Here is a 24,795-nt window from a genome sequence, read left to right on the forward strand (position 1 = left end):
TAGATACAGCAGTTGCTTTTTTGCGAACTTTTTGCCGACGCTTATTGTTGCTTTCCCCCTCTCTCTGACATGCTCTCATTCTGTCTCTCGTACACATACGAGCAGAGTCTTGAGAAGCGCTCTCGCAGTACTTCTCTCTTCTGGCGCGGGGCGACTCTCTCACTAGCGACTTTAATGGGGGCGTGGGGGCGAAGCTCTCGTTTTCGTCGTCTTTTTGTGTTCGCTTCGTTTAATTTTTGTTTCGTTGTTGTTGGCTCAGCGCGAGTGTCCGTAAAAAGCTTTGTGCGCCAATCCCTCCCCTTCCTCAACCATCTCTACACTCCAAAACCCTCTGAAGAAGGTTTGTTCAGTTTCTTTTTGGCTCTCTTCTCTCTTCTCTCAACTCTCACGGCTCCTGATGCTGCCGCCGCCAACGCTGGCCGCGACCGCGACTGCGGCTTCGGCTTGGCCGCCGCCGCTTTCATGGGTTCTTGAGCGTATGCAAAAGATTTTTGCACATATTCATCTTTTTGGCCGTTTTCGGTGCGTTTCGCGGAGCTCGCTGGCTCTTGGAGTGTTCGCGCAAATTTCCATCATTTTTGCGCGCCCAAAGAAAACGTAGTTTCCGTGTCTCAGTTCTGGCTCAGGGGTTATGACCCAACCTTTTGGGATCTGGGCCTAGCCCTCAGCTTCTCAGGAAAATAAATTTGGATTTAATTAGCCGTGTAGATGATTCTGTAACTCCCACTTTCCTTACTGCAAACTGAACAAAATTCAAGGCAACAAAGTATTAAAATGACGAAGGTCTTCATATTGAAATTCATCCGTGACAGATTGTAGTGCGAGTAACAAAAGTTTGACTGTACATTATTTTCGGGACTTAAGTACACAGATGCCGAGTCCAAGTTGTGTGTTCGGAAAGGACAAATCGTATCTAAAGTGAACATTCTAATTGCCTTTAAGGCTGCAAGGATAGAACGTTGAGAGTTAGCCGCTCACTTAGCCCAATAGCAGAGCGAAGTATCTGCCGCATATACGAATATTGACTCTCCCCGATGCGGTTCAACAATTTCTGTTGAACTATTCCGAACTTTTGTGTTTTAGTAAATTGGCTTTGCCGGCGGTTGGTTCACTTACCGTGTCTTTTACGGCTAAAAGCTAGTTCTGTGTGTTCGTGTGAGTTGTATCGCTATCCATAAATCTGCCAGCACGAACTGTAGTCGCCGTCGCGCAACTTTTATTCAGCTGGCGTTGCCGCAGCTTTTTCGTCTGTTTCCCGTATTGCTGCACTATATCGTATCGCAGCTTAGTTTGGATGTATTTTGTCTTGTTTTCCCACCCTTTCACCCACTGAGACCCACCCTTTTGGGGGCAACGTTATCGGGAGCCTTGTTTCATCATCTAGCGGCGTTTTGAACTTGAAAATTTTGTTGTTCGTTTAGTTTTCCCATATTTTCCAGCTTTCCGGCGTTGTCCTTGCGCCGTCTCTCTGGCTCTCCGCAGTCCTCTCCGTTGTTTAGACATTGCGTGCCCCTATACAAGACACTTGTGTCTAGGGTTAGGAATAGAAGAGAAGTGGGTGTTGGGCGGGTTGTGTTTTGGCTGAGGATGAGAGAGCAGATGTGTCTGCGGCTGTTTGCCTCGCCGTCTGCGGGAGGCAGTGCCTGTGCCATGTGTTGAGTTTATTTGGGCAAAAGGAAGCGCGATAAGTTAAGTAGGGGAGGGAAAGGAACCAGAACTAAGACCTCAACAGCACGATGAGCTAAGTTTTCTTTGGCTGAACTACAATCTAATAAACTGAGTTTTTACACGTGTTTTGTGCCGCTAACAGTTTTTGGATCTCGACAATATGTGCCGAAAAGTGATAGTGGGCCTTACTTACAAAGTCACTAATCAGAGGTCTTCTATTCTATTCTATTGCAGGTGCTTTTTGACTGTTTGGAACATTTTTAAACATTACGTTAAAACGTTGTTGATACTTACTGAAATATTGTTTTGTTTAAACAAATAATAATATAATAATAATATAATAATACTGGCAGAATAATACGAAACGAAGGGGAACGAATACCATTCTATAATAATACAAATGTAATAAAATATAAAGCGACAACGATAACAACTTATTTGTCATCAGTTAACTTTTAGTTTCGAATGTTCTTCTAACAAAATAATATAATAATTTCAGTATAATTTAATGCAATCAATTCTACGACAAAATACAAATTTTAACATTAACTACAACAACAAAAGAAAATAGTACAACAAATTAAAATTAACTTTCAGTTGTATGAAAAAACAAAAAGTGATTTTTAGTTAGTTTCTCAAAATTTAACAAACAAAATTCACAACAAAATTTGGAATACAACAACTACAAACACCGCAACAACAACAACAACAACAACTACTACTACAACAATAACAGCAACAATTACAACCACTGCAACAAACAACATCAAACAACCAACCGATAACAACTGCATAATCAATATAACTAATTGAACGAATAACAAGAGTACATGAAATAATATAAGAAATTTGTAACCATAATAAAAAGTCTAATCAAATAAACTAAACCGAGAAATAAATCAAAGCGCAACAATTAACGAAAAACAAAACCAAAAGAACACAGCCAACAAACCAGCAAAGCAAATCAAATCAAATCAAAGCAAATCAAAGCAAAGCAAAAACGAAAAACAAAAATAGCACACACGAAATAGCCAGGAAAACATAGATACCATAACAAGAAGCAGCAAAACAAAGCAACAGAAGCAAACGAAAATAGCAACCGAAGCCAACACAAAACCTATCGAAACAGAATCAGAACCAGAAATAGCCTTACAACCCGCCTCCAAAACCAAATCCAATAGCAGAATTCAAGGAATATAACCGATAACTGAGACCGATAACAGGATAACAAATAGAAAATAGAGCAACGAAACAGTAACAGTAACAGAAACAGAAACAGCAACAGCAGAAGTGAAAACTGAAATTCAAAACCAAAAGCCAAATAAACAAAAGAGGAATACAAAAACGGAAATAGCCAAAATTTGTTAAATTTATTTTGTGTGTTTTTAACGGGAGAAAAGCAAAACGCAAAAAGCAAGAAAAAATTGTCCTAACGGAAAGAAAAACAGAAAATATTTGTCGTTTTTAAAATTGAACTCTTGTGTTGAGGTTTATATATTCGCTTTAGTCCTTAAATTTTGTGTTCGTCAAAAAACGGTCGAGAAAATGTTCTTAAAAAGTCTTGAATGAATCGAGCTGAGAAACACTTTATAAACTTTGAGAGGTGAAGCAATCAAAATAAAGGAAGCGGCAATAACCATTTCGCAAGTGAAGAGCAGCAAACTGTAGAAACAGCTTTGTGCAAAGTTGCGCAATCACAAGTGTACATTTGTGTATGTGTGTGTGGACGTGTTAGTGCTAGAAGTTCACGTTAGCAGAGGAGATAAATCGGATTGGAGAACATCACTATATCAATATATATCCATATACAAATTATCTAAAATTGTTCATATCGTGGCAAAAGCTAAATATGATCTTAAAGCATGTAAAATCCGTTTTCGAAAGCGTTTCGTACTTACAAAAATAAACTTAACATTAGTAGTGAGACAAAGATAAGCAAAAACAAAATAAAATTCCATTCAGATAGAAGGAACGTTCTAGGCTAAAAATAAAATTATATTACTATTAACGAATTCACAAGAAGGATCTTAAAAATATAGAGGCAAACGGAGACGTTGTTTTCTGGTATAAGTCGAAAATCCCCACACACCTATTAGCGTCATAGCAAAAGAAATCCTTCGAGGACTCGTCTTTACATGTCAATTTGGTAAGTACAGATCGTTCTACATCTTTTTTTTTTAAGCAAAGTATTATTTGTAAGTTGGGTAAACTTGGTTTATTCTTTGGCAGCGTCAAAAGTTTACTCGATCATGTCTGTCGTCTGCCAATCGATACTTCGGAAACTATTGAATTTAGGTTGTTATAACGCTGCTAGGATGATCTTATTGTGATACTACTCCAAAGTAAATGTAAAAATCTTACATTATTGATTCTGTTATGTTGCCTTCCGAATAAATTCTAAGAAAGTGGGTAACGTATAATAGTCAATGAGATAACTTTTTTCCGTTCTAAAGTTAAATTTAATGAATGAAAAGGCATATCAATGGTAAACCTACTAATATGAATATTAATAAACACTTTATTCTTTTCTTCCATGCTTAAATTACAATTCATTGCAAGGTTAAGAATGATAAATATGAAATGTTAAAAATTAAAGTTAAAGTCCAGTTAGTGCGGTCAGGCATGCATGCTTATGGGTTGGTAGAAATAGGTAATAAAATCGGGGATTATAGAATCCAAATCCGAAACGCAAAAACCAAAGCCATGTACGGCGTGAACGACTATGTGAACACGTGACGTATATAACAGCCCCCGGGGACCCACATGCGCAAGTGTGTAGGTGTGCCCACATACAAACATGTTTATACATATGTGCAATGCCTATGTACAGTGGGCTCACACGCATGCCTGTATGCACATCTACATGCAAATTTCACTTACGCGTAAAAAATTAATTATTGAAAAAATGCGCGACGGACCGACACCCAAGGACCGCGAGAAACAACTCCAATAACCGCCCACCCCCGTTGCCCATTGAAAGCTGGCGGGGTGGCGGTAGGAGTGGGTGGCCATCAGCAATCGAAACACAAAAACTGAAAGGATGAGCGCCCGCACCAGCAAGAATAGCAGCAGCAGCAGCAACACGCAAAAAAAACTGCCATTACACATATTTTAAATGAATTGAAATAAAATTCGTATATAAAAATGCTTGTAAGAGTGTGTATGTGGCCGGCGAAGTACAGTTGACTCCACACATTTCAACGGAAAATGGCAGGCAAGCAGTATTCGCAGCGACCGCGGCAGAGGCAGCGGCGGAGTCGGAGGCAGAGGCAGGGGAGAGGGCAGTGTGTACTATGGGGTTGGAGATGGGGAGACAACGAAAGGGGTGGCCTGACCGAACGGTCAGTTGCCGAGTGTCCTTCCACACGAGGATGCGCGACAGAGACGGAGAGTGTCTGCCATCCCCAACCCCTCCCCATCTACATCCCGCACCAGCCAGTAGCTGCAGTTTTTTTAATGTGCTGAGGTTGACAATGCGTCGCCCAAAAGAGCGCAATTATATTTTCGCTCTCTATCGTTGGGAATCTGCATTTGTTTCTGCATCTGCAGCTGTACGTGTGGGCCATGTCATTAATGACAAGTTTAATTTACATTCGCGAGCGTCTTTTCTCTTTTTTGAAGTTGGTGCTGCGCTTGCAGTTGGCAACAGTGGAAGCCGCAGAAGCCCCCACCACCCACCATCCACCATCCAACACCCACCGAATCCGCTGATCCGCGCGCAAATTGCATTTTTCGGTTGCATTCTTTTCCATGCCATTTCACTTAATTTTATTGCAGCTGCTGCGTATATTTCTCTGTCTCTGCGGGTTTTTTGCCATGTCATTGAATGCATTTCTAGAGTCTAGAGCAAACGTGACATGTCATTAACGGGGGGAATGAGCAGGTCTGCTTTTTGTATACAACATCAGAATTAAATGTAACACGGTGTTACTTTGGGCTGCCAAAGAGTTCCTCAGCCAACCAATCTTGCCTTAGTAACATCTAATCCCATGCGCACTTATGTACGTCCCCTTCACGCGCATCGGTAAACTTTTAGGTCCTTTTCAGACAGCTCTAATTATCCCCTCTAACTATTCAAAACCGCTATTCATAAATATTCACAACAAACATTCCACTCGACACATCAATGCGAGTCCTCTTCAGCTGCAACAGCAAGTGAAAGTTGCGCTAGGCAGCAACTAGAACGGCAATCAATGGGGCGAGTTGCAGGGAGGCTGCCAGATGTGCGAAGTGAAGGCTTGGGTGGTTCTCAGCGTAACGTGGATCGCGGGCTTTCGCTGGCCTTGGGAGAGTGACGGAATGGATATGCATATAGATAATCTGATGGGTGGGTGGCTGGCTAAAAAAAGGATTGATGCATTCATTCAGTCGGGCAACTAGGTCGGAAGTTGGATGGCACTAAAGTACCAATAAGGAAACGTATGGTTAGGTACACACTCGTATGTGATAGTTAAAAGACAGAGAAATGAGATCACACACATGCTGGAGGGGAAATGAGTCGAGTACCAGATGAATGGCCCTTTTCACCGATTGACTACGTTCGTAATTACTGAGTGGGGAAGGGTTGGAAAGGCTCCATGATGATTAAAGCCAGCCAGAGACTCATCTTTTCACTTGATACGGACTCCTCTAGCCACGCCCACGAGCACTCTCCACTGTGCCACAACAAAAGATGGAAAAACTTATTTCTTGTTTGTCTTATTTTATTCAAAATAAACGACACACAATATGGCGGGGTCGAGGGTTGGCCAATGCATGTCAATAGCCTATCGCGAGGCAGCACGGGGCGTATGCATAATATTTCCATACACCCGTACCAAGATCGCTCGCTCGCTTTTTCCTGAACGGGTGAATGGGGAACGGACTTGGGATTGGAATTGGGGTTGCCGGGAGCACTGGGTCTGGAATGGGCTCTACTATTATTCACATGGCGTTGTTGTTGCAATAATCATTTTGCCAAGCTATTGGATTCAAGAAGTTCAGGGGTATCAGGCTTGAAGCAGAAGTGGGCTGGCTGTTTTCGCCCAGAACAGAAGAATAAATAAGCTGCCAACCGTAGGTTATACACCTTTCTTCTTTAATATCTGCTAAAAATCTCCAGCTTTTGGTGTTTGGGAACAGGTGAAGCTGAATTAATCACGACATTTCCAAGCAAGAGTTAAGATTTAAAATGAAACTCTAGGCGCACTTGCAGCGCCAACAATATGAAGTGAACAAATGAAAACTCTTTCCATTTATGCAGGCACAGTCATGTGTATTCGTAAGCCACGAATAGAATGAAACAAAAACTTGCATTTAGCTTTTGCACGTGCATACTGCGCCCTGGCGCACTCTTGAGTTTTTCAACTTTCCTCTGGCCAAATTCAGAAATTGCGAGTGCTCGCACAAGTACGCTTTTTGTCTAGCCGACTATATAAAATAGAAAGAGCGCAGAAGTGCTGGGGGTATGCGGGATTGCTGGGAGGACAATGCAGCCAGACTTTAACCAGGTCCGGCCCCAACCCCGGCTCTCGTAAAAAATGCAGACTGCAGCCAGGAGGGGCGTTCCGGGCCGTTCACAGGGCGGCTAAAATATTTGAAACCTGCAACTGCATTTAAATGCAGTGAAAACTTTGTTAGTAGCCCGTTCCATGTTGATGCCCTCTCTCTTCTTTGTTGCATCGAATGTGCCTCATTTGATTTACAGTCAGCAGTTGTTGGCAATGTGAGGAGCGGGCATTTGGCTATCATTCAGATCAGCTAACAGAAGTACTGGCGTCTAGAATGTGGAACAAAAGCGAGTTCGGCCGTATACGGTGACTCGTTTTCGTTGAAAAATTTCCGTTTTAACTATCTTTTGTCTGGTTGCTGTCTGCGAAACTTTTCTGCCCATTAAAACTTGTTCCCTGCGAGCAGGGGAAAATTAAGCGAAGGAAAGCCTTCAACGTTGTATCTCACAGTTTTCACTTTCGGGCAAGGCAAACAAAGCAGAAAATGCGGTAAAGTTTTTTAAGCACGGCTGCAGTATTTTGAAACGGAAGTGGCTAGAAACGAGCAATACGCCGGCATATTTCTTCAAAAAAGTTTCACTCAGCTGGCTGTGTGCAAACAATAGAAGCCCAGGCCAACCCTCACCAATTTGAATTTGACACACTCCCCGAAGGGCTCTCAAAAAGTTGCCAGACCTAAAAATGCGCATACGCCCCGTTGCCCCAACTTCATTTGCTAGATCCAGCCACTACAGCTTGGAAAACTATGTCAGAAGTGATTTAGTTCTCGACGGGATTTTTGGCGCAACATCTGAAAGTGTTTCCGCTTTCCTGGCAGAATTGACAGTGCTAGGAAATAGTGTGCAGGTCATTGTTTAATACACTAAAAAAATTTTACGCGCTGTTTACCAATTTCCCATTCCCTATAACCTAATAACTTAAATGATGGACTGATAAATTCAGTAGGAATATTATGTTCAGTGGAAGAAGATACTTAGGGTCGGTGAAAAGGTGTGCGACCTGTGGTCCGAACTAATCCTATTACTTACAAAAATGACATTAAACGGAAAGACCCACGAGTTGTATACGACTGCTGAGGAGGTGTCTTCAGAGGAGACCAGCCTGGTCACCGATTTATGTGGTGAGAGGCTTTTATTGGGTGCGTGCGAATTTTCACACTTTACGCATGGATTGACCTGTAGGCCGACGGAAGAAGTGGAGTGGAACTACGCAGGGCTGCGTTTATTGGTACCTGCCAACTTTACTTGGGCAGCAGAAAAGGGCCTCTTCTTGAATACTTGCACCTAAGCTGTTGGCCTTTCGCTTTTTCCCCAGATTAAAACATATTTCGCTAAATTGCATTTCGCAGTCATTTAAGGTAATTGCATTAGACTCGTTTGACATGTTGCTTTTGCCAGAGAACGACAGAGTTGCATATTCACACAGATAGAAACGGAAGCCCGCTGATGTAGAGTCATAAAGTACTCGGACCTTATTGCCAGTAAATTCCCTTATCAGAAAATTCGGTTTGCTTTGCATCAAAAAAGCGTGGAAAACAAACGTATGTCAAAACTTGTTTTAATGAATAAAACTATTTGTGTTTTGTGGATAATCCCCGCTCAGAAGTACCTTTACAGACTCAATTCATATGCATGGAGCTATAGGAGCTCTCCTCGCCAGTTCAGCCGGAAAGGTAAACAAAATCAAATCGATAGGTTACTGAACCAAAAGGCACGGCGCAAAGACACCGACGAGGGGCGCAAGTACACCCCACGGGCGAATATGCGAGGCAAAACAGCTGAATGCATGGTAAACAACTCGCAGGAACCACGAGAAGATGAAGAGTAGGAGGAATCTTGGCAACAATGCAATAAAAAATGCTAAATTTAAACTACAAACTGCACGCCAGATGCACAAATAGAGAAAGATAGCCAGAGAGAGAGAGATAGAGAGAGAGAAAGAGCTAGAGGGAGTGCGAGGGATGGCAAAGATGAAAGATAGAAATATATCTCTGAAAGTAGCAAATGTCGTTTATTCTTGGCCATCTCAAGGGAAGATGCCTGCATGGCCGTCTCGCTGAGCATGTTCTTGCTCTCTTCCGAAATGGCATTTCGATTCTTTTTTTTCAAGCAGCATAAAAAATAACTTGTAATTTTTCGTGTTTTCCGTTTCTGCAGCAATGCAGAAAACTTGAAATAAAGCAAAAACCAATCAAAAGTAAACAACCAGAAAAAACGGCTGAAAAGACACGATGTCAGCAGCGCATACATACATGTGCTAGTACGAGTGTATCTGCTAGATTTGTTTCTGTTGTTTATATAGAAAATAAAAAGAGCGCTGTTTATTTATACAATAATGCATACACATCATACAATAATTTACTTTATATTTGTACACGCTGCCGGCCCTTCCACTGCTCCCTTTACAACCGCACGCCGCACCCCGCGAGATGCACCTGTCACTCGCAGTCGCTGGAACACCGCTTCTAACCCGGAAAGTAGCAAAATCAAATGAACAATTCGATATTTTCTGGTACGATAAAAGCCCGCAATCAGAGACTGCGGGGGTCGCTGCCTTGGGTGCGACGGTTGCGTTCCAAAGACATAATTGTCTTAACGGCTGTGGTACTTGGTCAGAGCTCCAAAGGTTTCGCTGATTTACCGATTAGAGTCAGGAGGTAAAGGGTGAGAAGTTCGATTATTTTCAAGCTAACTTTTCAAATCACAGTAACTAATATTCCTTATGCATTTAAGAGTCTTAGGAATTCCTGGGCACCGCAGGTGCAACTAAATACAGTGAAATCTACTTTTGTAGTTGTTGGTTTTCTTAAGAAATTTTTGTAACTATCTGTCTTTTTCAGAATATTTCATTCTAATTTATACGTGCAATGTATTTTAACTCAAATGAAACTAAAACTGTTTGAAAAAAGCATATTTATGTGGCACTCAAACACCGAGGAAAATATGCTTGGGAAAATTATATAGGCTCTTGTATAAAAATAATAAACCTCTGGTTTTTATATAGACTACTCCACTCTGAGATAATCAGTGTTTAACGATTAATATTTATATTTAATATCTATTCTAAACATACAACTCTTGAACCTTTTTTCAAGTCTGAAAACTGAACATGTTTCAATTAGTTTAGTTAGCAAACGACGATCTTTGTACAATCGATAAAGTATAGGAACATTGCTTGGATTATTTCAACGAACGTAATGGTCTTTTGTTACAACATCACCGTTATTGTCAAGAGAACAATTTAAGTTACGGATACTTTGACCGTTAGAACTGAAGGTGTACTAAGAAGACACTAACAGCATTGGTGGGTAACTTGTAATTGTTTAAGTATCAATTATAAGCAAAATATTTAAACTTTTTGTTGCTAAAATAATGGTTTACATGAAAAAGAATGTTTTGTGTTGTCTGTATTGTCTAATTTTTATTCCAAATTCGAAGTTAAAAAAATTAAAACTTCAATAGTACTTCTTGAACATCTAGCTAAGCTTTTTCAAAGTGATCTTTTACTTTCGGTGTTCATATGGCATCTGCGAGGTGGGGACTCGTTGCCACTAGGTCTATGCTTATTAATCGGGCCAGATCCTAGAGCGCAAAGGTAATAACAAATACGTAGATTATACTCGAAATATTATGGGCAGTGGAGTGCTGCGACAGAGGACAGCTATGCCAACTGCGACTACGACGTCGCTGCTACAACATTAGAGAAATGACAACAGCGCTCTTGAGAGAGCTTTCTGAGAGACTGCACTAACACAATGACGGTTGTGTGAGACACAAGCGGCACCCACACTCACGCAGGCTCACTCGCCGGCAAAAAGTTGAAAAAATTCGCGAATGTTTTGGCTAAAAAAGCTTAGAGAAACTCTCTGACTCTCCAGTGGTGATACTTGTTGGTGAGGGGCAGCTATACCTGGAGGTGGGAATAGAGGGAGGTGGGTGTTCGGGTTCTCTCTCTTTTGGCTCGGCAATTCCTAAGCTAAAAGTTGGCGCGCTCCCGCACACCCATGCAGCGCGCACTACTACTACTACGATTGGCACTGATACAGGAACAGGCACAGGGACAGAAAAAGAGAAGCGGCAAGACATGGACTCACACGGGACACACCAGCACAAGCACCAAAGGCAGAGAAACCGTTCAGACGACGAGGCATCGCTGAGAGGCGAGTTAAGTTGAATAGCGTTGAGTCTCATTTCGGGTTCGTACTCAGATTCGCGTTGGCTTCGCGTTCGGTTTGTTATTTTTTGGCATTTTGTTCGATTTTTCGTGCCGACATCTAATAAAAAAGCTGTACACATCGTACGTACATGTGCGGAGAGCGCTACCGTCGAGAATTTGTGAGGCAGCCATCAAAAATAACTAAAAATGTAGTCTGCCAGCGACACAAACCGAAATAAAACGCAAAAGTGCACCGAAAACAATCGCAAGGCGGGCTAAGTGTCGAATAAACAACGCATAATTTACCTGAGTGCCGCACAACTCTGCGTATACGCAACGACGTCGCGAGAGGAAAGAGGAAGCAGCAGGAGAAGGGGCCAAGTGGCAAACAGAAGTGTTATGAAAAAGCGCCAAATGAAAAGTGAACTGGCCCTTTGAAGTTATTGCAAATGCCACTGAGCAGAGTCAGAAGCAATTTCACGATCGTCTGCAGTTTGCTTTCTGCTACATTGCAACTGCAACTGCAACTGTATCAGCGTATCTGTGTGTATCTGCCACGCCGCTGCAGTGGTAGAGGTATCTATGCGAATTTCGGCTCGTTTCGGGGGTGTCTGTGTGAGCACGTGCATCTGTGTGCGCTGCGAAGTGCGCCTGTGTTCGCGGCCCGTTGCAATTTGCAAATTTTCACCCCTCCTTTACCTCTTCCAGCTGCCCCGTTCTGAGCTTCGACAAGTCGTGCCATTGCCTGCCGCAATCAGCATTTTGAGGTTAGTGTCTTTATACCCTGTATACATACTAACACATCCATTGGGCCACACACAGACTCAGCGCCCCAGTGTGCCAAACCCAAAGAAGGGGAACTGGATGGATTTTTGGTGCTCCTAGACATGGGTAGGAATTTAGATACAGATTTATTATAAGTGCCTGAAACTGGACTGACTTGATGGTCTGATATGAGTTTCGGGCCCCCGGAAAGGGTTTTCCATTAGGTGACGAATGCTTTGCATCTGCGATGGAAAGGCCACCAGTGGAGGTGAGAACGCCTTTATTATTAGGGCGCTGCCACCTGGGTTGAGTGCTACAACTCATATCCGGAAGTCAAATCAATTAACCACTTTTCGATAGGGCTGCAATTGTAAAGCACAAAGACCTTAAGTGGATTCCAACACAAGCAAAAATGTTTGCGCGTAAATCAAGTTGACAAATGCAAAGGAGATTCTCCGGGGGCGGAAAAAGGCGGAAAGGGGCAAACACAAAACGGCTCTAATGAGCAGAGAAGCTCAAAGCAGAAGGCGAAAACTAAAAGCAAGAGCAGCAACAAAAATTGCCACAAATCATTTGCAATTTTTATTTGCTTTTTTGCTCTCCGATTTTTTTTGCGAAATTCTCCCTGGGGCTGAATTCATTTATATTTTTGGTGTCTGGGTTGAGTCGGCCGTGGGTGAGGAGGGGGTGGTAGGAGGGGAACGGAGTCGAAAGAGTAGGGCACTTGTGTGTGTGCGTAGCCACGAATGTGTGCGAACGTCAGGCCATAAAGGAATATGATGAATTATAAGCAAAAACGCTTTTCGCACAAAAAACTAAAATTCACAAAATGTTCAGCAATAAAACAAGCAAAATCACTTAATTGTATGTGCGTGTGTGAGTCTGTCGTAGTTGTCTTTTCGTTTTTTCGGCTTGTGTAGCTAACAGATATGTACATCTCCAACTCCTAATGCATGTGTGGCGTGCTGGGTAAGGTCCATCTGCCGCCGAACGAGTTCGTTGCTGATGTTGGGTGTTGGGTGCCACACAACAGAGCCTCTCTGTTGGACGCCAATTAAATCTACGGGTATTTGCCAAAAAATAATTTAATGAGATAACGGCTTGCGAATCTCAGAATGCCTTCAAAAGCTGGCAGTTAAGCAACTAAGTGGGGGATAGTAATCCGCCATAAAGAACTTACTTCAGTGGGGCTCTTATCTGAATTCCTGTATTCAATTATTTTGGTGGGCCAAAAAATACAAGATACTCAGATAACCTCAGGCACCAAAGTTTTTTTTGCGAAACGCTCTCTGAAAACAAATGAATAGATGAATAAATGCCCATTCGGCTGTTTCTGTGAGTCACTTTTTGCCTTATTTTTCTTTTTGTCTTTATTTACTCTCACATCTCTATACCTGTCGCTATAGTTTATGGGCTCCCTCTCTCTCTCTCTCTCTTTTTTCTCTCTCTTTTTATTCTCTCTTTGTAGTGCGTTCTCTCCCCATTTCTCCTTGTCCTTCCCCTTCTGCGTCCCATCAGCTCACGAAGTGGTGTGTGTGAGTGTATATGTGTGGCAGAGCTTTCGTACATTGAATTAGATAGCTACACAAATTACGCTTAAATGTTTTGCCGCTCATTTTTGTTTCTGCTGGTGCAGCAACAAGCGCCAAAACTTTTGGCACTTTTTGTAACCTTGAAGTTGGTTCCGTTTCGCGATTTCCGATAAGGGTACATCATCTCTGTCCTTTACACGGCCTGTTATTAAGGGGAATTCTTAATTACTAGTTTTGGCTATATATGTACATATGATTGGATACTAATATAAAAATAAAAATTTATACAGAACAATAAGAAATACTATAGTCCAGTGCCGCGACTATAAGATACCCTTTACTGTTTTACACAATTTAAAAATACAAATTCATTTTGCTAGTGTAAATTACAAAGCGCCACCTATTGTCAGAGAACGCATGTTGAGTAACTGATAGTATCGTCACTGCCCATGTGAGGCCATATAATCTCATATAATCTACATTTCTTCATAAACAGCAAAGTAATGTTTCGATTTAAAAAATTTGGTAAGTCGATAGATATTAAAGAAAAATATGTTATACAAGGTGAAACAAAGGTATACACTATAATATTATGGACGTTGCAGTTTTCCGCGGTTTCTGGGCGTTATAGTGGGCGTGGCAGAATGCTGAAATAAACTTTCGCTCAAGAGTCTGCCTGCCTAATCTCAACTCTTTTTCTTATAGTTCTGACGGACAGACGAACAGACGGACATAGCTTAATCGACAAATATATTATAAGAAATAAAAAAATTGCTAAAAAAAATCTCTATCGAAGAACATTATTTGCTTTTTGAGCAAGTTCAGTAGAAGAAATCCTTGGCAAGTCGACATATATCGATATATTTGTTTTAAATTTCCTATCAGATCTGTTTGAATATGCTGAATATGGAATATGCTATACCATGGGAGTGCAGTGGTCGAGTTCCTTATAACTGCCCCTATAACAAAGACCGTTAAAGGCCTTTGGGCAGTGCTTTAGTAATATGGTGATGGGCACGTCCTCAATGAGTGTGCAGCCGAGCCAAACGAGATGCACTCTCAGCGCGAAATGGGAGCAGAGATGGGCGGGCAATTGCGGGCAGACTCCACCTACTTTACACCTGACGGCCTAGTCACAAGGCAAGACACACGCGGCACCAGAAGATACAAGTTACGCGACACCAGATATGTACATGCATGTGCACATGCTGGAGACACGAGTCTAAAACTGCAAGCTTTTCCATTGGCACTAAGCTAAAGCGTCATTGGCCACCGCGCTGTTGGACGCCATTCAAATAGAAATATAAACTGAAATATCATTCTCCCTTGTAAGTGGACCACGACTTGTGGGTGGGGCAGCTGTTGCAGCTGGAGACGGGCGCGTTGACAACTTTCACTGCCAGCGAAGCGTGAGCCAGAAATTGGCGACTTAATTTCGTTGGCAATAGTCAGCCGAAAAATGGAGTATTCATTTATACACATATAAGAAAACTTCCATATCTCGAACTTTCCCAACGAGAAGTCTGTTCAAGTCGTCAACTTGAACTAGATCCATTAGATTTTAGGGGTTTTTTTAAATTTAGTTTTTCTGATTCAAGTTCAATGTCTTTTTAAGCACCTCGTCAGGTGGATTTCGTTTGTTTACCCTACTCAATATTAAGCAAACTAAAAATGAACGATATAAAAAAGTTTGTGAGCGTTTTGCTTGATAGAATCCACAACGCTTCGTCCTACCCTTTTACTCTAAGATAACGGGCATAATCAGGATTGAAGCTTAATTTTAAGTTAATCTGAAGAGCTCTTTTTATCCGACAGTTTTCAAGCATTCTTAAGGCTAAAACTTCATACCGACAAACGAATGGAGTCAGATAATAGCAGCCAGAAATGGCTGGGTTGACAAGCCTATACTAAGCCTACTAAACAATTGAAGTTGTATCGAAAACTCACCCTACTTCCCGTAAGGCGTATCCTTGTCTGATATCCTTAGAATAAATTATTAAAATATTTCGCCAAAGCGTATTAATTGTAAGAGATTTTTATATTTATCTTGGATTTGTAGCGTATACGTAATATCCAAAATTTTATAACTACACGCAAACTCATACTAACTAACAGAACCAAGAACAGTACGGCTATCTGGTAAACTGGCAAAGGTTGGCCAAAGAGCGCGATGGGCCGCTCATACACCAAGGGAGGAGGAAAGGCGGTTTCGTAGAGGCGTTGTCGAAGATCGGGAGAGGGGCCAGCCAGCAAAACAAACAGATAGTGTGACGCGGAATCGAAATGGAAGGCGACCTGCGACGACAACGAACGCATAAATTGCAAATGCTGTTGCTCTGGCAATGGAGCGCAATAATTCACAAATAGCAACGGCACGGCGGCTGGGGCTGTGGATGTGGCGATGGCGTATACGTATATGTACATACTTCGACTGCATTTGACACGAAGTGCAATCGCTGGAGAACGCAGCTACATTGCATCTGCGCCTCCGTCCCTGAGTGCAGTTGAGTTCCAAGCAGCTCGCGTTCACTTGCGGGTTCAAGGTAGTTTGGATCTCTTCGCCTCTTCGGCACTCGATAGTCGATTTCCGATGGTCGGTTTCCGATTCTCGACCAAGGCTCTCGTACCTGGTCACCTGGTGGTTATGCAAAAATGTAGCAGGATTCGAACAGAATTAGTAGAAAGTATCGGAAGGTTTTGTAAATGACAACAGGATGGTCTTACGGCCAAGGAGTTGGTGTCATTGATGAACTATTTTTCTATTAAACTTTCTGTAAAATTATACTTAGTCGGTTTCTACCAATAAATATAGGATTAAGAAACTATCAAAAGTATTATTCGCTTATAAAGCAGCAGCAGAAATAGAAACTTCATATAACTTTATATATAAAGTGTAAAGATAGCTGCTTGATGTAAACCAATTTAAATGGCATTTGGTTTCTAATTATCGTTGTCACTTACTTATGAATCAGGAAACAGTTAGCACTATGCGGGCTGTCCCGGGGATACATTTCTGTCCTGGTGTTCGAGTATATCTGAGACCCTGCCCGTGTCTGCGAAGTGCCTGTGCTCCGCAAAGCGCACGCTCTCCGAGACCTTGATCCCGCATTAAAAAGTTGTCACGTCGTCGTCATCGTCGTTAAACAAGAGAAGTAACAGCACAAAGATAAAACCAAACCGAAGCCAAAAAGAAAAAGGAAAGGCGAGAGAGCCAGGGAGACAAGTGAGTCAAGACAGACCGCGGCAGAGCAACAAAACATGAGGACAGCCGCTTGTGGGTCGCCGGGCGGGGCTCGGGGAACTTGCTCGGGGGGAGGACCTCGGCTGCCTGGCATGCGGTGTCCATTTATGCGCCACTCCTCCCAATCTGCCGCTGATGATCTTCATTGTTTTTAATTTGCCAGGCATTTCTGCTAATGTCTCCGGCCTTTTCACTTTTTATGGGTATCGCAGTGGAGTTGGGAACTAGATCCGCTTTGCATACTAACCACATGGCGTAGTTAATGGTGTAGTTGATTTCTAATGGCAGTTGGGGGATGATAAAGGCATTATCAAATCAATCACCCGGTGTCCCCTCCAATAATTATCTCTCTCTTTGCAGTTGAACCGAAGGAGAATCGCATCAATTAAAGTATCTTGAAACCCATTTTAAACCAACAGAGACAGAGAGATAAAATTTCATTTCAATAAAAAAAAATCTAACGACTTTCGGAGAGGCGGAAGAACCAACTACAAAAACAAGTTTGTAAACCAAAATAATAAATAAGACACTTAAGAAGAAAGGAATTTTAAATTTGACCAACATGAAGAGAAACAAATAACCATCAGAAACCACAGCGGCGATAAGCCCAGCACAACTATTAAGGCTTAGATAACCAGCTGAAATGTGCAGCAGAATAAGTCAGTAAAAAAGGGACTTCGTTATAACCGAAAGCGACGCGAAAGTTACAGGCGAAATCTACTAGGACCCCAAGCTCGCAGCAGCCATTACCTGGACTTATCTATTGAGCAGAGCAGCAATGGCCATCAACTTTTCGGCTTCGTTTGCGGCCTGCATAGCAGCCGGCCTGAAGGTTCCGCGCCAGATTATGTACTGCATCACCCAGGATACGGGCCAACCGTACGTCCTCTATAAGGACTCACAAGACGCAGACCGCAACCCCGGCGCCATAGGCGCTAGTCCTGCCCAATGGGGCAGCGACATGTACCCCAACATCCAGCAGCAGGCACAGCAGCACCTGACCGCCCAGCAGCAGCAGCAGCAACAACAACAACAGCAAAATGCGGCACAGGCGGCGGCCCAGGCTGCAGCCGTGGCGGCGGCTACGGGGCAGCCGCAGAGTCCTCCAGGCGGAGGACAGGAGGCCAGGGACAACGGAAGCGGCGACGGTCGACAGCAGCAGGTATCCCCATCCTCAAGTCCGTATCCCTCGGTTCAGCAACAGCAACAACAACAGCAACGTGCAAACGGGGCCGCCGACGAGGACCCCATGAACCAGGTAAACTTCTTTTGATAGTCTTCGCCTAAATCCTGACTAATCTACGTCTTACATCGTTCCAGCTCGCCAACCAGCAGAACTCCGCGCCCAACCAAAACCAAAGCAGCAACGACCCCCAGCACTCGGGCTCCAATGCGGGCGAACCAGGCAATCCGCACGTCCAGCAGAACGGTGGACCGCAGAGCGACCCCGGCAACGGCTTTCAGACTCCGGACTATTATGCCCCCCGCCATGCGGCGCCGCAGGGAGGGATGCTGGCTCCGCCCGGCTTCCCGCCGCTGCATTATCTCAACAAAGGCGTGCTGCCCATGGAGCAATCCGGTGGTGGCGGAGGAGGCGGGGCTGGTGAGGGCTATGCGCTACCCGAACTGCTGCCGGCCCAACAAAATGGGCAGCAAAACGCCGGACCGGCAAACACCAATGCCAATGAGGGCGGTACCGGAGCCAACGGGAGCGGCGTGGGTGGTGCGACAGGAGCTGGTGTGGGCGTGGGCTCAGTGGGCGTGACATCCGGCGGGAGGACGGGCAATGGCCCAGGACGCCCACACAAGAACAAGCCGCACAGCGACCTGCGGCTGTTCAAGTGCCTCACCTGCGGCAAGGACTTCAAGCAGAAGAGCACTCTGCTGCAGCACGATCGCATTCACACGGACGCACGTCCCTTTCCGTGCTCCGAGTGCGGCAAACGTTTCCGCCAGCAGTCACATCTCACGCAGCACCTGCGCATCCACGCCAACGAAAAGCCCTTCACCTGCCCGTATTGCTCGCGCAGCTTCCGGCAGCGCGCCATTCTCAACCAACACATCCGCATCCATTCGGGTGAGAAGCCCTTCGCCTGCCCCGAGTGCGGCAAGCACTTTCGCCAGAAAGCCATCCTCAATCAGCATGTGCGCACCCACCAAGGCGAGCGACAGATACAGATAACTAACTTACCGATGCAGATGCAGATACAGATTCGAACAGGGAATCAGATAGGGCTAGTGCTAGGACAGACCCAAGCTAGGTGCAGCCAGCTGAGTCGCAGGCTCGGCTTGTCTCATTCTTTTTGGCAACTGATTTCCCTGCAAAATTCACTTCTCTCTGCAATTAAGCGCTCTTTTGGCTAAGCTATCGAAATTATACTATACTAATACTTTGTTGGCTCGATGACTCACTGATGGCAGAAGCGGAAGGCGAACCGAAAATTAGCTGGGTTCCCACCTTCTAGCCGCCGCAGCAAGTCAGCAGCCAGAAACCGAATCTTTTCCGTCCCTTAACAGAAAGCTAGGCTGCTCTTTCGAAGATTTGTATCTCGGCTGCGCGCCAAGTTTAAGCGCTGCTAACAGTTGGCCTTTTCTCGCTTGATTACTTCCATATGACTCTGCGGATCAACACGTCCCACTTATAGACGTCTCACCACACCTCATCTTCAAGAACGGGCCGCACCCGACGCTGTGGCCCTCGGACGTGCCCTTTCCAGGAGAGGACAACGACACCAAGGGGGATATTGCCGGCACGGGCGGTGGGTACCACGACGAAGACTCGCAGGGAACGCCGGACGGCAGTGGCGGCATGCACTATCCCTCGTACTTCAAGGACGGCAAGGGTGAGTACTAGTAGGCGGTGTGTTTGGAGACGGCTACCTTCTAATCAGATTCTCGCACAGGTCAAAAGATACTGCCAGAGGTGCTGCAGCACATCGGTGTAAGGCCGGCGAACATGCCGCTCTACGTGCGGTGCCCCATCTGCGACAAGGAGTTTAAGCAGAAGACGACGCTGCTACAACACGGCTGCATCCACATCGAGTCGCGGCCGTATCCCTGCCCGGAGTGCGGCAAGCGCTTCCGCCAGCAGTCGCACCTCACGCAGCATCTGCGCATCCACACCAACGAGAAGCCCTTCGGCTGCATGTACTGTCCGCGCTTCTTCCGCCAGCGGACCATCCTCAACCAGCACTTGCGCATTCACACCGGAGAGAAGCCGTACAAGTGCGGCCAGTGCGGTAAGGACTTCCGACAGAAGGCTATCTTGGACCAGCACACTCGGACCCACCAGGTAGTTGTAGCCTGGCCTCAACCCGCTGCGACGCGATTTCTCAGTGCCAATTTGGGGTTCTTAAAATAATGTTATAAAGTTAATCCTAACTTGGCATTGAGAAATTGTTTCTTAGAGCCAGAGTGCTAATCTATGATATTCTTTTCCCATCGTTTAGGGCGATCGGCCTTTCTGCTGCCCAATGCCCAACTGCCGTAGGCGCTTTGCCACGGAGAATGAGGTGACCAAACACATCGACAACCACATGAACCCCAATACCACCAAGGTGCGCCGCCAGCAGCAGCAGCAGCACCAGCAGCAGCAACAACAGCAACAGCAGCAGCAACAGCAGAACAACAACGCTGTCGCTCAGGTGGCTACAGTAGCCAATCATCTGATGAACGACGCCAAGAGCCTGGCGGCCCAGCAATTCCTCAACAACAACAACCCTTCGTCGGTGGATAACAAGGCCAACATCCTTCCAGTGCGCAGCATAGCGTCCAACGCGGCAGCCGCCGCCGTCGTCCAGCAGTCGGTAGTGAAGAATGAACTCTACTTTCCGCAGTGCTATGGACCTCCCTTCCAGCATCCCTTCCAAACCCAGCAGCAGCAGGCTCAGCAGCCCAGCGTGGCACACGCCAACGGTGGACCCACGCCGCCCGTTACCGTGACGGTGGCCAACTCGGTGGCATCCGGCGTAGTGGTGCAGCAGAACGCTTCCGCCTCCGTGGTGGCTCAGTGACATCCCACCACTGGAGCAACTGGGGCACAACAACAGCAACAGCCGTCTGCGGCGCAGCAGCAACACCATCCGCCGCCGCCTCCGCCACCCACATCGTCCGCCCATCACATTGCTGCAGCAGCCGCTGCTGTTACAGCGGCCACGCCCTCGTCTGCCCACGGCTCGCCAGTGGCGGCTCCGCAGACTGTGACGCTCTCGATCACACTGCCGCCGCCGCCGGCCTCCCATACGGTCCATCCGGGTCACCCGGGGCATCCAGGCCATCCGGGCGTGGCTAGCGGAGCTGCGCCTCCGCCCCCGCCAACTCTGTCACACGCGATTCCCATTCATCCACACATTCACTCGATATTCGGATCTCTATGATGTCACCAGTAGGAGAGAGGAGTGCGGGAGGCGAGAGTTCAAAGTTGAGGACACACACTATTTACCATATTTGATAGGTTCGATTAGTTCTCTAGTATTAGACGCATACAAATTCTCCTAGTTTTTAAAACTAATCTTATATCTAAAAACACAGTTTTGGTAATGGCAAACAAACGAACCGAGAAACAGGACGAGTACTAGTCTTTTTGAAAAGGACTCTAAACTCCTTTGAAACAAACCATAAACATGAAATGCAGATGGTCACTGTTTAAGAGAGGCAAGAGCGGACAGCCGGAGAAACGAGAGCCAAAACACAACGTTATACGATTCCTTTTTGATAGTTTTGTTTAAGCACCCCAACAACTTAAAAGACTACAAACACATAAAATATTTATATACACTCAAACAAAAACAAACACACGGACACTCAAGGAAGGCAAAGTTCGCCAGTCTTGATCTTTGATACAATCGACCGAAAATATACATACATATATGTATATTGGGCGTAAAATAGGGATAGCGCAGATATGGGATATGAGTATGAACATGTGGCGTGATAGAGACGGCAGCTAGGAAGAAGGAGGAAGGGAAAGGAACAGGGAAGGGGGAAACGCAGACGTTGGCGCTGAGCAATTTGTTTTTCGAAGCAGCATCTAAGTTTAGTTCTGTTCCTTAGATATGTACGAGTATGTCGATGTATTGGAATTTTTATTGAATGATTATGGATGATCAGATTAGGCTGGGCAAGGAGACTTGGCTAAGCCAAGGGGAAGGGCCGGGCCCCGAAACTCTTATTAGAAATTACTTTTCATTTCAACTGATATGTGATTTTTGAAAGTGTATAAAACAGTACTTGAATGCAATTTAACGATACGAAAAGTGAAGAACAGGCTTGATGTCTTCCCCAACTAATGTGTAATTTATGTTGAGTTTTTATTTAGTAATTAGGCATACGTTTAACCCAAAAATGTCCACACAATCACACACACACACACACACAAGGCAGACAACGGAAAGGAGCAGGAACATCATGTTTATGTTTTACATAGCAGGCAATTCAAATGTGACTCTTCAGGTGCCATACGAATGAACAATAGTCAAAAGATAATGATGGATAACACGTATCAACATTTTATCCTATACTCAAACCGTTCCACCACTTTAAGAACCACCCGACCCCACCATCCACGTTCATCCCCTGCCAACTGTGTGGATATAATCGACAAATTTAGTTTCTTATCAAATTTTCCAATGTACCGTCAAAGCATTTATGATTGTTATTAATCTTTTAGCATATGTTTCCTACATATTTATGTATAAAAGTATACATATATATCAATGTGTATGTAAAGAAAAACCGCGAAGAGCGAAATTAACTTTAGTTTAGTCGTTTCACCTTATCAAGTATCTACTCCACTCATTATTTAATAAATTTAGGAATTAGTGTATTAAGTTTCTATTGCAATCAAGGCAAGTGCTCCGAATACGATTTGTTTTCACTGTTTTAAGCTTAAAGATTTTGCATTATGTTTGGATATATTATTTAATTATTTCAATAAAACAATTATATGATTTATCTGATTTTCAGTTCGTATCATCTGTTTGATCTTTTTTTTTTTCATTTTATCCCCTTTAACATACCCCCACAGAACTCGGGGGCATCCCCGACTATTTCGACATTATGCAAAACTACGACTTTTTCGGCTTGGGCAGGCGTCTGGTTTTTGTGATACGAGTGTCGCTGCAAAAGTTTCGGCAACAAGGGCTTATTCAAAATTGTACATAGCATGTTTCGGCATAAAATAAAATTAAATGTAAATCTACCAGCAAAAGTTTTATAAATAGTTTGAACAAATTGTTTGACATTGTAAAATATTTAATAATGAATTACGGTAAAATTAGTCAAAATTTTAAAATCACCTTTTAGGCACATTAAATTTCCACATCAAAATCGAAAATCAAAAATGATTGCATGTTCTGGCACAAAGGCAGCTAACATCCAAAAATGATATGGTACCCAATATGGAGGCTTTTATTGGAATTAGACCAAAGGGACTTGATCGGAATGATCAGCATGATTTGCTATAAAGACATAAAGTTTAGCATAACGCTAAGCTGTAGCAAACCTTTAGGCCTTATAGACAAAATTTTATTAATTCTTTCGGCTTTAAAAATCGAAAAAGAAAAATCGATACAAACAAATGACGAACAGACACACGAACCTTTTGGCTTTAAATCAAAATTATGTTTAGTTTTAGTTAAAAAAATGATAATGAAAACGATTATATCAATGTAAATTATGGCAAATTATGCTATAATTCCAATAAAAGCAAAATTTAGACTGAATGTCGCTGTGATAAATGCAAATGAAAAACAAAACAACCTAAACGTAAAACTTTTGTACATTTTAGGCATTAACACAAAATTTAAAGCATACACTTAAACAAAAACAAAAACATATGTTTAGGCGCAACAAAATCTAGCATAAAGACAGAGACTAAGAACAACATTTTCAAACGCTCCAAATCAATTACCGAACATCCGGGAGACTATCGATCCCCCTATGATGTTCAGTAAATTGCGGTTCTTTTCCAACTACTTATTATTTATACGACTTAACTTTGTTTTATATTTTCTGTTTGTTGTCCTATTATTTCATTATTTCATAATTGCTAAAAGAAAAAAAAAGAAAGTTTCATAGCAAGGATGAGTTTTACGAAAGCTTCAAAATGGAGTACACCAGCTGCTTCAGAGAAATCTTGCTCTTGGAGTCCATCCAAGAGGCATCAGTGAGTGAAGACCAAAGACCACACCGGCCGTGACAAATATAGAAACTACATCCGTATATGGAGGATGTGAAGGATAACTGATCATGGGGTAACTTTTGAGATGACAGAAAGTAAGCCTGCATAGGTAAAGGGGGTACGACTTGACAAACCAATTAGACCAAACTGCAACATTATAAAACCCTGAATGACAGTCGAATGATACATAGCTGCAGACAGACACCGCAGAGATGAAAACTGCTGAGGAAGAAATAGGAAGAACACAAACAAAGTTACAAGCATACCTAACAAAAAACAATAGCCCAATTTAAATAACCAAGAGTACAAATACAAGTAATTTTTATAGCAGAAATTTTAATTGCAATATCAAAGAGCCATAATAAGTAAACATAAGTAACATGTAACCATAAAGCAAAGCCCCAAACAAACACAAACACTCAAGTAACAGAGGCATGGAAATATTTTAAACTTGGCACATCAAAATCGACGAAGAAAATCGAGCTTGAAAAAAGCAAAAAGAAAAAAGAAATTGATCTGGAATCTGCGTTTCGATAAGAAATCATGACACCTGAAAATCCAAAAAGAAAAACTAAACTAAAAAAATAAAGTAAAATCCTTTCTTCTTAAAAACAAATAACAGTAATTATAATATAATACAAGCGAATCAAATCATAATAACTACAATAACAGCTACAAATATTTGTGAATAATTAAAAAATGATCAATGTTCCGGCTTATACTTCAGACTCAGAATATAGTTTAATACCAGAGACAAACAAAATT

General features: G+C 43.4%; 1 protein-coding gene across 1 annotated transcript; it reads left to right on the top strand.

The window, feature by feature from the left end:
* The first annotated feature begins 2,355 nt into the window (after positions 1 to 2,355).
* On the top strand, positions 2,356 to 22,807 carry LOC108116768 (zinc finger protein 768). Its single transcript, XM_017228797.2, has 6 exons — positions 2,356 to 3,814; positions 17,211 to 18,108; positions 18,171 to 19,011; positions 19,496 to 19,693; positions 19,742 to 20,145; positions 20,300 to 22,807. Exons 2-6 carry the CDS (start codon positions 17,629 to 17,631, stop codon positions 20,861 to 20,863), a joined length of 2,487 nt encoding a protein of 828 aa, XP_017084286.2. The 5' UTR covers positions 2,356 to 3,814; positions 17,211 to 17,628; the 3' UTR covers positions 20,864 to 22,807.
* Positions 22,808 to 24,795: the final 1,988 nt, after the last annotated feature.

Source organism: Drosophila eugracilis, unplaced genomic scaffold (assembly GCF_018153835.1).
Source record: "Drosophila eugracilis isolate 14026-0451.02 unplaced genomic scaffold, ASM1815383v1 contig_2154, whole genome shotgun sequence".
Lineage (NCBI taxonomy): Eukaryota > Metazoa > Arthropoda > Insecta > Diptera > Drosophilidae > Drosophila > Drosophila eugracilis.